At 35.9% G+C, this 11,212-nt stretch overlaps 4 protein-coding genes across 4 annotated transcripts; 2 read left to right on the forward strand and 2 right to left on the reverse strand.

The window, feature by feature from the left end:
- On the forward strand, positions 1,027–3,063 carry LOC104711513 (telomere repeat-binding factor 3-like). The gene is made up of 6 exons (XM_010428213.2): positions 1,027–1,177; positions 1,421–1,684; positions 1,770–2,011; positions 2,139–2,223; positions 2,325–2,408; positions 2,511–3,063. Exons 2-6 carry the CDS (start codon positions 1,535–1,537, stop codon positions 2,865–2,867), a joined length of 918 nt encoding a protein of 305 aa, XP_010426515.1. The 5' UTR covers positions 1,027–1,177; positions 1,421–1,534; the 3' UTR covers positions 2,868–3,063.
- Positions 3,139–4,316, reverse strand: LOC104715485 (ADP-ribosylation factor-like protein 8A). Its single transcript, XM_019229746.1, has 5 exons — positions 4,214–4,316; positions 4,082–4,114; positions 3,881–4,002; positions 3,636–3,797; positions 3,139–3,552 (listed from the first exon to the last, which is right to left on the reverse strand). Exons 1-5 carry the CDS (start codon positions 4,274–4,276, stop codon positions 3,402–3,404), a joined length of 531 nt encoding a protein of 176 aa, XP_019085291.1. The 5' UTR covers positions 4,277–4,316; the 3' UTR covers positions 3,139–3,401.
- Positions 4,688–6,654, reverse strand: LOC104711514 (ADP-ribosylation factor-like protein 8A). The gene is made up of 6 exons (XM_010428214.1): positions 6,489–6,654; positions 5,756–5,837; positions 5,622–5,654; positions 5,412–5,533; positions 5,165–5,326; positions 4,688–5,077 (listed from the first exon to the last, which is right to left on the reverse strand). Exons 1-6 carry the CDS (start codon positions 6,524–6,526, stop codon positions 4,960–4,962), a joined length of 555 nt encoding a protein of 184 aa, XP_010426516.1. The 5' UTR covers positions 6,527–6,654; the 3' UTR covers positions 4,688–4,959.
- Positions 8,003–10,470, forward strand: LOC104711515. Its single transcript, XM_010428215.1, has 3 exons — positions 8,003–8,370; positions 8,717–9,302; positions 9,401–10,470. Exons 2-3 carry the CDS (start codon positions 8,754–8,756, stop codon positions 10,253–10,255), a joined length of 1,404 nt encoding a protein of 467 aa, XP_010426517.1. The 5' UTR covers positions 8,003–8,370; positions 8,717–8,753; the 3' UTR covers positions 10,256–10,470.

The raw sequence follows: 11,212 nt of genomic DNA on the forward strand, positions 1-11,212 counted from the left end.
TTCAGCTCCCTCATGACTCATATGTTTTGTTTTAAAAATCTCCGACACGCTCCGATTACGTCCCGTAAAATCGCTAGATTCATCTTCTCCGCCTCGATTAATGACTAATCCCCGCCTAGCATCGATTATCCAATTATGTCTGTCTAATTTGATTATAATCCGTCTAATAATATTACTTCCCACTTAATTTTGTATATATTGATAGTTTTTGGAGCCTGATATAAATAAAATATATATTTTTTTTGTTTTTTAGACATTTAAATTAAGAGTTTATGATGTTTTACAACAACTAGTGTACAAACTTTTGATAAAAATCATAAAACTTTCTTCTAAAACTACTTTCTTCTAAAACTACGTGTTTATGTTTTTACTGTAATTTTAAAGACAGTACTATAGTTTTATATTTTATTTGATATTTTTCTTTTAACATAAACAGAATTATATATATATTTAGTACTATATTTTTATTTTATTATAATTTAATAAAATAACTCTAAAACTAGTACCCGATTAACCCCATTTGATTTCTGATTTTTTCGCTAGACGCTAGGCCCACCCCGATCGCCCGACTAGCGCCTAGCGATTTCTAAAACATGGCTCATATGTCACATGAGTAGCAAAATAATGAAATATCTAGATAATTTTTAGTGAAAAAATTGAATTAGATGGAGTTTTTGTAGTATAATTAAAAAATGTTAATAAAATCTAGTTTTAGTAGATTAATGACGTTTTAATTCACTTGTAGTTATATTTTTGACAGGCTAATTATATATCGCAGAATATTTTTCAGTTACAGCAAAAACGCGAAAATTTGATGAATATTATGAATGGTAAAAAATAGTAGAAACAAGTTTTCAGTAAAAATGAGAACTAGGGTTAAACCATTCATCCTCATTAGTTTTACAAAATAGTCCCTAAAGGTTTAAGATCATATGGGTGTTTTTGTAAATAAATATAATTTAAGACGAATTTATAAACTGGAGGATAATAAAGGGCTCCTCAAAAAAATCGATACATTTTATCATCCTTCCTTCGTAGCTGAATCGAAAAAAATAAAGGTCAAGTTTTTGTGTATCTTCTTCTTCTTCCTTTGTCTTTGCGACAATTGTAGATTCAAAATTTGATCCATGACACTCTTCTCCACAGCTTCCTCTCTCATTCGCTACAGCTTTCTCAGGCATGCGGTTCTTCTACTTCTTCCTCTCCTTGTTAAATTTTTCCGATTTCCCTGATCGAAAGCTTTAATCTTTTTCTCATACTTAACGATGATTTGGCTTGGCATTACTATTGAATTGCTAATGCAATTGAAAAAACTTATGGGTTGTTTTATTGAAACCAGAGATAACTCTCTCTTACATCTCATTTTGTATTCAGGATTATAAAGTATTGATCTTTGTGATTGTTTTCATTTGCTTTACAGAGAAATGAAGCCAAGACATTAGAAGCTTTTGTGTTGTTTTTGTTGTTGTTGTTGTTGTTGTGTGTGTGTGGTTCTGGAGAATTTTGAATTTTTTTGTGTGGCAAAGTTGTGTGAATGGGAGCTCCAAAGCAGAAGTGGACAGCAGAAGAAGAGACAGCTCTTAAAGCTGGAGTACTTAAACATGGAACTGGAAAATGGCGTACCATTCTCTCAGATCCTGAGTATAGCTCTGTTTTGAAGTCTCGTTCAAATGTGGATCTCAAGGTAAAAAAACAAGAACTTGGAAAAGAAGAGAGAGAGAGAGAGTATAGAAACTTACATTGTTTGTCTAAAAACATTATTTTAACAGGACAAATGGAGAAATATAAGTGTAACAGCTTTATGGGGATCTAGGAAGAAGGCTAAACTCGCACAGAAAGGAACTCCTACGTCGGGTCCTAGGCCAGATGATAATGCTACAGCTATTACCATTGTGTCTCTGGCTAATGGTCACATTGGTGGTGATGTAGGAGGACAGCTGATGCTTGATGCTCCATCTCCTCCTGAAGCTTCTTGTGAACCACCAAGAGCTTTTAAAGGACCTTTTACAAGGTTTGGCTTCTTCTTGTATGAATTCTTGATGTTGTGGATGTAGAGTATGGGAATAGTGAAGCTTAAAGGCTTACTTTAGTCTAAGTTTCTTGAAGATAGATCCTGAGTTCTGATATGTTTGTTGTAGTGTGGATAAGATTATATTGGAGGCCATTACCAATTTGAAGAGACCGTTTGGTCCTGACGGCAAGTCGATCTTGCGGTATATAGAGGTACTCTTTCTATGTCGTTGAGCATTCTTTCGATGTCATTAGGCATTGCGGCATCTATATACAATCATCAAGGACCTTAGTGTAGCTGTAAATTTTTTCAGGAGAATTTCAAGATGCAACAGGATATGAAACGGCTTGTGTCTTCAAGACTAAAGTATTTGACAAATGTTGGAACATTAGTTAAGGTAAAAAGAACACACTTTGATCGAAACTTCCGCTTGCAAAAATCACATATTTATTACTTACTTAACAATGGTTTACTTCTTGCATTTGCTCTCACCTCTCAGACAAAGCACAAATATAGGATTTCTCCAAACTATATGGATGAAGTAGCTAGACAGAGGTCTCCTCAACTCTTTTTGGAAGGAAACAAGGAAAATACTCCAAAACCAGAAGAGAACGGCATCAAAAATCTTACTAAATCCCATGTAGATGGAGAAGTTTTAACAATAAAGGGCATGACAGAAAAAGAAGCTGCTGCAGCTGCTGCAAGAGCCGTGGCGGAAGCAGAATTTGCAATAGCAGAAGCTGAAGAAGCGGCAAGAGAGGCAGATGAAGCAGAAGCCGAAGCTGAAGCTGCCCATATATTTGCAAAAGCGGCGATGAAAGCTTTGAAGTATAGGATGCATAGCCAAACTCGGTAAGAAATAAGAAATCATTGATGTTGTATGAGTACTATTGATACTGTATTGTTGATATTATCGTTTTGATATAATCTTCAGGTTATGTCATTATTTCAAATTTGCATTGCTGCAGTGTTTTTGGTCAGTTAACAGTGTACATTCTGCAGCTTGTAATGTATTCTAACTCCATTGACTATGTAAAACCTGTTCCTTTTTTCTTCTTCTTCTGTTGATCTGTTTTTCCTAGTAACTTTACAGTGTTCTCGTGACCCATTTGAAACTGGTTTGAGGAGAAATAAATAAGTCAATGTCCATTGATTGTACAACAGAGCTTATTTCCATTTCCTTGGATTTTTAGAAGTTTACAAAAGGCACTTCTGTTTTAGTGTTTCTGAAATTTTAAAGCCTTAAGAATAGAAAACAATTCACATCTGCTATACAAAGACTGGACCAAACCAGACCAGACCAACAGGTGAGACAGAAGACAAATAAAGACAAACTCTTGTTTCACACGAATAAAATTGTCTTCAACAATCATCAACATAAGACAGAAGATCAAGAAGAGACGACATCTGTTGTTGGTGAAGTTAAGTTCTTTGATATTGAGTGATTTACAGCCCAATCGGTGATCTGATCAATGGTTGTAGGGTTCTTGCAAGATATCATGAAACAGCAGACTTCTCTATCTGTAAGCGAACTAAGCCCCCTGCAACAATAACAATGCAAGAAACATCATCATAAGCTAAATGAAATGCCTTCTGTGTGTTCAGTATGAAGAAACAGCTATACATTTCTTCTGTTAAGGCTTCTTTGGAGAGAGCTCCAGGTTTGTCAGTCTTGTTCCCAATAACCAGAAGAGGGATACCCTTAAGCGAAGCATTGCTCAACAAATCATGGAGTTCACTTTTCGAGACACTTAGGTTGTCAAGATCTGCAGCATCAACTACGTACCTAGAATTGGAATCAACATGAAACTATATTGTGAGCCGGGCATTAAAGATAACAGAAACCTGAGAGTCTAATAAGATCCTTACGCAATCGCAGAAACCTGACGGCAGTAACGTTCCCACATGCTGCGGAATCTTGGTTGACCACCAAGATCCCATAGTCTGATTGTAACACTTTCTTTTGTCACTTTCCTCATGTTAAACCCGACCTGATAAAAAACAACAAAGACGAATCTCTTCGTGTTGATTGAAATACGTATTTTATAAGAGGTTTAGTGTAACACTTACGGTAGGAATCATGTCTTCACTGTATCCACCAGTCTAAACAAGAAAAAGATGAGAGTAGATATCAGATTTCCCAAAACAAATCACCAAGAACTAAATGTTAAGAAAATATAAAAGGGATGCATAATAACTCACCGCAAGAACATTTACAATTGATGTCTTTCCTGCATCTTGAAGTCCTACCAGAGAAAGCTCCATTTCTTGCTTGAAGAGAAGAGACTGTATAAACTTTGTTAAAACAAACAAATAATAGATTTCTAAAAATATAAACCAAGATATAAGAGGGACAGCACTAAGTTTTGTTTTTTTACTTTAGTACAGAATATATAATTTTATATTAGATTGCTGAGACCTGAGGTAATGGAGGCAACAAGCCACACCAAATATTATTTTACTTATAAACATACAACTGTAGTTGGCTAAAGTACCATTGAATCCTTATTGATTATTTAGTGACCCTAAGTACCATTGAATCCTTATTGATTATTTAGTGAAATTGCAATGTTTCAATTTACCTTCTATGTGAGAGACTCTTACTACAGTTGCAGCTATATAATACGCAGAGTTTATATCTCTTCCTACTGAACGCCCGTAAAATTACTAGAAGAGTAAAAAAAATAAGGTCACTTATGTTTTTGTGTTTCCAAAATTGCAATTGCAAAGCCTTGAGAATAGAAAACAATCCACATCTAATATACAAAGACAAGACAAGACTGGACCAAATCAGGCCAGACCAGCAGGATAGACAGAAGACAAATAAAGACAAACTCTTGTTTCACAGGAAAATTTGTCTTTAGCAATCATCATCATCATCATCAACAAGACAACACATGAAGACTAAGAAGATCAAGAAGAGAGAATAATATGTTCTTGGTGAAGTTTTAGTTCTTCGACTTTGAATGCTTTACTAGCCAATCAATGACCTGATCAATGTTGGTAGAGTTCTTGCAGGATATCATGAAACAGCAGACTTCTCTATCTGCAAGAGACGTAAGCCCCCTGCAACAATAAAAATGTAAAAAACATAATTAGATAGAGCTGAATTGTGCTGTTTTTGGTGAAGTTCAGATGAAGAAAAAGCTATACATTTCGTCGGTTAAGGCTTCTTTGGACAGAGCTCCAGGTTTGTCAATCTTGTTCCCAAGAACCAAAAGAGGAATACCGTTAAGCGAAGACTTGCTCAACAGATCATGGAGCTCACTTTTCGAGACACTGAGGTTGTCAGGATCTGCAGCATCAACTACATACCTGGAAATGGAATATAACATGACAACATGAAACCAAACTGTGGGTGATACAAAGTGAAGAGAAACCTGAGTCTAAAGATCCTTACACAATGGCAGAAACAGCGCGACAGTAACGTTCCCACATGCTGCGGAATCTTGGTTGACCACCAAGATCCCATAGTTTGATTGTAACATTTCCTTTTGTTACTTTCCTCATGTTAAACCCAACCTGAAAATAAAAACAAAAGTAGAATCTCTTCATGTTATTCCAAAAGAGCAGGTGAAAGATGTAACTTTATAATAAATATAGTACTTACCGTGGGAATCATGTCTTCACTGTATCCACCAGTCTAAACAAGTAAAAACATAAGAGTGACTATCAGATCCCCAATCACAATCTTATGAGTGTTAAAAAGAGAAAATCAAAAGGGAAGCATAATACTATACTAACCGCAACAACATTAACAAGTGATGTCTTTCCTGCATTTTGGAGTCCTATCAAAGAAAGCTCCATTTCTTGCTTAAAGAAGAGGCTGCAAAAACATATCGAAACAAAAAAAAAAATGAATACCGAACTGAAATCACTTTTGCCCAGGGCACACGAATAGAGCATAGAAACAAAACTAGACACCAAAAAGAACCAATCTTTCAAGAAATTTTAAAATTTCCAGAACCTGTTCTACATTATATGCCATGCAAAAAAGGTACACCAATACTTTCTTGCTTCATAAAGCACAATAATCACACCGCTAACTTGAAAGATGCTCTCATTCTTACATGGCTAAAACTGGCAATCTAAAATCTTAAGAAGACAGATTCACTTTTCTTCCCCTTAATGTCACCACAGAAGAACCATGTCAATCTAAAACTTGGCAAATCTAATGCTTATAAAAGCTAAAAGGATAAAAACTACAGAACGTTTCTATGATAAGTACAAGAAGAACCATGTCAAAATCAGCTCCAACAAACCAAATTAAGAACAAAACCACGATTCAAGTACAGCTGAGTTGATTACGGTGATGATTTCAATTCCAATTTCTCATAAATTTTCAAAATTCAGCGGACCAAAGCAACAAACAAACTCAAAATCTCAAGATAGAACATAATTTTTTAGCTCAATATAATCAAAACAAGAGCAGAAAGATTGAATACGAAGAAATCTAAAAAGGAGGGATCTAACACACCTACGAAGCCAATTGAGAAAAGCTTCCCACAAACCCATTGATGATTTCACAAAAACAAACAGATCCGCCTGTTAGAATTCTCCTCCACGGGATCTCTCTGAGAAGAGAAGCTTCTTCTTCTTCTTTGTCCTCCCTCGTTCGTCGCCTGCTCTCTCTCTCCCCCAGTGACGGCGAATTAAAAAGAGTCAAAGCTACGTAATCTCTACCGTTCGATTTTTCTTCTGGTCCACCAAATTAACGGTTTAGATCTGCTTTTAATGTTTTGGTTGATACACCGAGATTCATGGGGTTGCTATTTTAAAAATTAATTCATCATTTATTTAGAAAAATTGAATTAGCCAATCAGAGGAGAGATACGGTGACACATATACACCAGAAGTTAGGAATAAGAGAATTGTATGGATTAAATAAATGAATCACCTAACCCACTCGCGTTTTAAGAAGCGCGTGTGGACCACGTACGTTACCGTCCATAGTTTTTTTTTTATATTTATTATAGCTGGGGACGGTGGTAGCCGCCAAAGGATTTTGGCGGTGGTGGTGATATGATCGGGAATGTGCAGTTTACACGTGTCGTTTTTCAATCATTTGTGGGTTGAAATCTATATGTTAATGGGTTCTTTGTCATGGGCCTTTTTTTGACCCACTATTGATGAGTCCACCCTTCAATGATTCTTTTTTTTTCCTTGTGATGATGATTATGTTATTTACATCTTTCATTTCCTTCCATTCATGAATCTCTTTATTGTGTATTTCCTTATGAAATGTTAGTTGAAGCCAAGTTTATCTTCTAAAAGATATAATAAATAAATGATTTACTTATTTCTTTTGTCTTTGCTGCCATGTTTTGAAGATTGGAGTGAGATTTTGACTAAAATGACTAGTGTTAAAAGAAAAAAGGAAAAATAAAAGCTTTCATTATGTTGCAAAACTATAAATAGATTAAAGTTTTAAAGAGTTTCCCTTCATTAACTTTTTTTGTAATTTTTTGGCTTCTGCATTAACTGTAAACATAAATAAATTGAACAAGCGAGAGACAAGATAAACAAAAAAAAGGTGAAAAACGAATTGGTCAACCACTAACGCCGTTATAGGTTTAACACTTTCTTATTGCATGAATTATTATCCAATTATTGCTTTACAGATATTAAAAAAACGTACACTAGACCATATAAATCCAATAATGTGTGATTTCTTAATATGCCAACAAAAAAGAAAAAAAATCAGAACTCCCCTAAAGGCTAAAGCTAAACAAAAAAAAAAGAAGCATATTTTCATCGAATAACTTAACTTGTCGTCTTAAAATTTCTCACATATATTGGACAATTTACATTTTACAAAACTACTACTTGAAGCTATTATTATTTTAAATTGGAAGGAATGGTATATAATTAGCATTAAATGATTAAATACTGAAGGTGGAAATTTTTATTAACAGGACAATCATTACATTACTAAAATCAAATGAAATTAAAATAAGTGAAATTAAACAGCACGACAAGATCCCAAGAAAAAGCAAAAAAAAAAAACAAAAAAACCAGAAAAACTCATCAGACTAGTAAAGAGAAGTATCAGCTGCGGTCTCGTCCTTTTGGTCGCACGTCTGAATCACCATTATCATCATCATCAAAGACCTCTCTTTGTTCCCGTGACAGATCCTTCTTAACCAAAATACTTCACCGACCCATTCCTTTTATTTCACCCAACCCAATTCTACTCCTGGGTTCCGTAATTACGTTCCCGGGTTCGACCTTCTTCTCCGGACAATCTGAATATATCAAACTTTGTTGTTTTCTTCAGACATTGCTTACTCCAGAGCAAGCTAAGCTATTTCAGACTCTTCATTACATGTCGGAAACTTCGGCTCCGGCTTGTCTTTCAGGTGAGTGAGATCCTCTCTCCTAATTTTTTTTTTGTTGTTATCTCCTGTCTATTTGGGATCTGGTATCAGAAATTATGCTTATTTTTTGCTAATTAAGTTGCTGATTTGACGAACATAGCATTAGTTTGATTATTTTGCTTATGTTGAAGCCAAATCTGTTACAGGGGAAAACATTTGTAATCTCCCCATAGAGTAATTAGCTTTGCATTAGGCCAAAACAAATCTATTTTGCTTATTTAGATCACTTTCTTTTATTTGTTAATGTAACAGTTGTACTTCAACTTTTGGGTAATGGATACTTATGGTTTCTTTGTTTGGGTGTGTGTTTGTTGAATCTACTACATAGGTTGTGTGTTGTGGAGATAGGATAGCTTGGAACAAAGATGAGGATAATGAAGAACAAACACAACAAGAAAGCAACGTCTTTGCGTTGTTCACCTTTCACTTTAGTATCAGCAGTTGTGGGATGTGTTTTCATGATTCATCTAACCATGTTATATTACAGCAGAACATATAGTGTAGATCTTGAAGTTTCACCTCAGTTACTAATCCACCATCCCATTGTCCGTGAGCTCGAACGTGTTGAAGAAGAGAATATTCATATGCCGCCTCCGAGGAAGCGTTCTCCTCGAGCTATCAAACGTAAACCTAAGAGACCAACCACTTTGGTAGAAGAGTTTCTCGACGAGAATTCTCAGATTCGGCATCTTTTTTTCCCCGATATGAAATCTGCTTTTGGTCCTACCAAGATTGATGTTAATGACACATCGCATTACTATTTCCCTGGTAGAATTTGGACTGATACTGAAGGTAACCCGATTCAAGCACACGGCGGTGGCATTTTGTATGATGATGTATCTAAGGTTTACTATTGGTATGGTGAATACAAAGATGGACCAACTTATCTTTCTCACAAGAAAGGAGCCGCTCGAGTAAGTTTACACTTTCTTGCTTTCTTGAGTAATGTCACACAATCTTGAAATTTTGAATCAGAAATGTGAAAAACAGTTTCTCTTGGATTTGTTTTCAGGTTGATATAATCGGTGTTGGATGCTACTCATCGAAAGACTTATGGACATGGAAAAACGAAGGCGTTGTATTAGCAGCCGAAGAAACAGACGAGACACATGACTTACACATCTCCAATGTACTCGAACGGCCTAAAGTAATCTACAATTCAGATACAGGGAAATACGTGATGTGGATGCATATAGACGATGCAAACTACACTAAAGCATCAGTTGGTGTAGCCATTAGCGATAACCCAACAGGTCCGTTCGAATACTTGTACAGTAAAACACCACACGGGTTTGACAGTAGAGACATGACCGTCTTCAAAGATGATGACAACATAGCCTACTTGATATACTCATCAGAAGACAACAGCGTGCTGCATATAGGTCCTCTAACCGAGAATTACCTCGATGTGAAGCCGGTTATGAAGAGAATCATGGTTGGACAACACAGAGAAGCTCCTGCTATTTTTAAACATCAAAACACTTACTACATGATCACTTCTGGTTGTACTGGATGGGCACCAAACGAAGCATTGGCTCATGCAGCTGAGTCTATAATGGGTCCATGGGAGACATTAGGGAATCCATGTGTAGGTGGTAACAATATTTTCAGGTCAACGACGTTTTTCGCGCAGAGCACGTTTGTGATTCCGTTACCAGGTGTTCCTGGTGTGTTTATATTTATGGCGGATAGGTGGAATCCAGCAGATTTGAGGGATTCGAGATATTTGTGGTTACCGTTGATAATTGGTGGACCGGCTGATCGGCCTCTTGAGTATAATTTCGGGTTTCCTATGTGGTCGAGAGTTTCTGTATATTGGCATAGACAATGGCGGTTGCCTTCACCAACAGAGAAGAAGATTGCTTAGAACAAAAAAGAGACTTTTTCACTTTCTTCTTTTGGTCTGTTGTGTCACTGCTGCTCATTGTCATTGTTATTGTTGTTGTTGTTGTGCTGCTCTGTATTCATTTACAGGTTAGAAAGAGAGAGAGGCTATAGGCCATTGTGAATACATATCACTTTGAGGATATAGTGTATGATGAGTTCTATTACATTTACTTTAGGACACAGTTCTGTTACATTTTCGTTTACATGTTCTGTTAGGTCATCCCCAACGGGGGATTTAAGAGAGGTTGTAACTGAAAAGAAGCAAAAAAATAAATCAGAAAAATCAAAATAATATAAGAGAGCCTCTTAATTAGTAGACTCGTTTATGGAATAAGAGACCATACGTGTCACTTATGGGTTGGAACAAAAGTAGAAATAGAATTTTTTTTTTTTATTCCGATCGAATATTTCTTCCTTTCATATCTCTCTCTTTCTCTCTCGATCTAAGTCCAAAATTCACAAAGGAGACTGAATGAAAGGGCTATGGAATCAAAGGAGATTGGGGTAGGAGGAGATCCGATGCAAAGTTTGTGATTAAATCTGCGGATGGGCAATCGGAGGTTGTTGAATCGACTCCGAGATTGAATCGTTTGAGATTTGATTTTGGAGTCGATTGATTCGGATGAGATTGAAGCTATTGGAATCGGAGGGTAAACAAGTGTGAACTTTGGGTCTGAAACGATATGGTTATGATGCCAATGATGACTTTGGGTCTCAATCTAAGGTTTGTTTTGTTCCATAATTGTTTCGGTTTGGTTCTCTGATTAACTGTTCCGAGCTAACTGTTCCGAGAATTGAAGCATTTTCATGGTTTTTTTTTTTGTTGGTTAGTAATCAATCTTAAGAACAGAACAATAGACATTAAATTTTAAGATCTGATTCTTTTTGTTTGAGAGAGTCTGAGACTGAGTTTGTTAATTTGTGGTGTAAAAAAAAA

Source organism: Camelina sativa, chromosome 9 (assembly GCF_000633955.1).
Source record: "Camelina sativa cultivar DH55 chromosome 9, Cs, whole genome shotgun sequence".
Lineage (NCBI taxonomy): Eukaryota > Viridiplantae > Streptophyta > Magnoliopsida > Brassicales > Brassicaceae > Camelina > Camelina sativa.

Coding starts and splice junctions, on each gene's coding strand:
- LOC104711513 (XM_010428213.2), top strand. CDS start 1,535: ATGGGAGCTCCAAAGCAGAAGTGGACAGCAGAAGAAGAGACAGCTCTT. Junction 1,685..1,769: donor GTTCAAATGTGGATCTCAAG/GTAAAAAAACAA, acceptor TTATTTTAACAG/GACAAATGGAGAAATATAAG. Junction 2,012..2,138: donor TTTAAAGGACCTTTTACAAG/GTTTGGCTTCTT, acceptor TGTTTGTTGTAG/TGTGGATAAGATTATATTGG.
- LOC104715485 (XM_019229746.1), bottom strand. CDS start 4,276: ATGGAGCTTTCTCTGGTAGGACTTCAAGATGCAGGAAAGACATCAATT. Junction 4,003..4,081: donor GTGAAGACATGATTCCTACC/GTAAGTGTTACA, acceptor GTTTTTTATCAG/GTCGGGTTTAACATGAGGAA. Junction 3,798..3,880: donor CGTCAGGTTTCTGCGATTGC/GTAAGGATCTTA, acceptor TTCCAATTCTAG/GTACGTAGTTGATGCTGCAG.
- LOC104711514 (XM_010428214.1), bottom strand. CDS start 6,526: ATGGGTTTGTGGGAAGCTTTTCTCAATTGGCTTCGTAG. Junction 5,655..5,755: donor CACTTGTTAATGTTGTTGCG/GTTAGTATAGTA, acceptor TTACTTGTTTAG/ACTGGTGGATACAGTGAAGA. Junction 5,534..5,621: donor GTGAAGACATGATTCCCACG/GTAAGTACTATA, acceptor TTTTATTTTCAG/GTTGGGTTTAACATGAGGAA.
- LOC104711515 (XM_010428215.1), top strand. CDS start 8,754: ATGAGGATAATGAAGAACAAACACAACAAGAAAGCAACGTCTTTGCGT. Junction 9,303..9,400: donor ACAAGAAAGGAGCCGCTCGA/GTAAGTTTACAC, acceptor ATTTGTTTTCAG/GTTGATATAATCGGTGTTGG.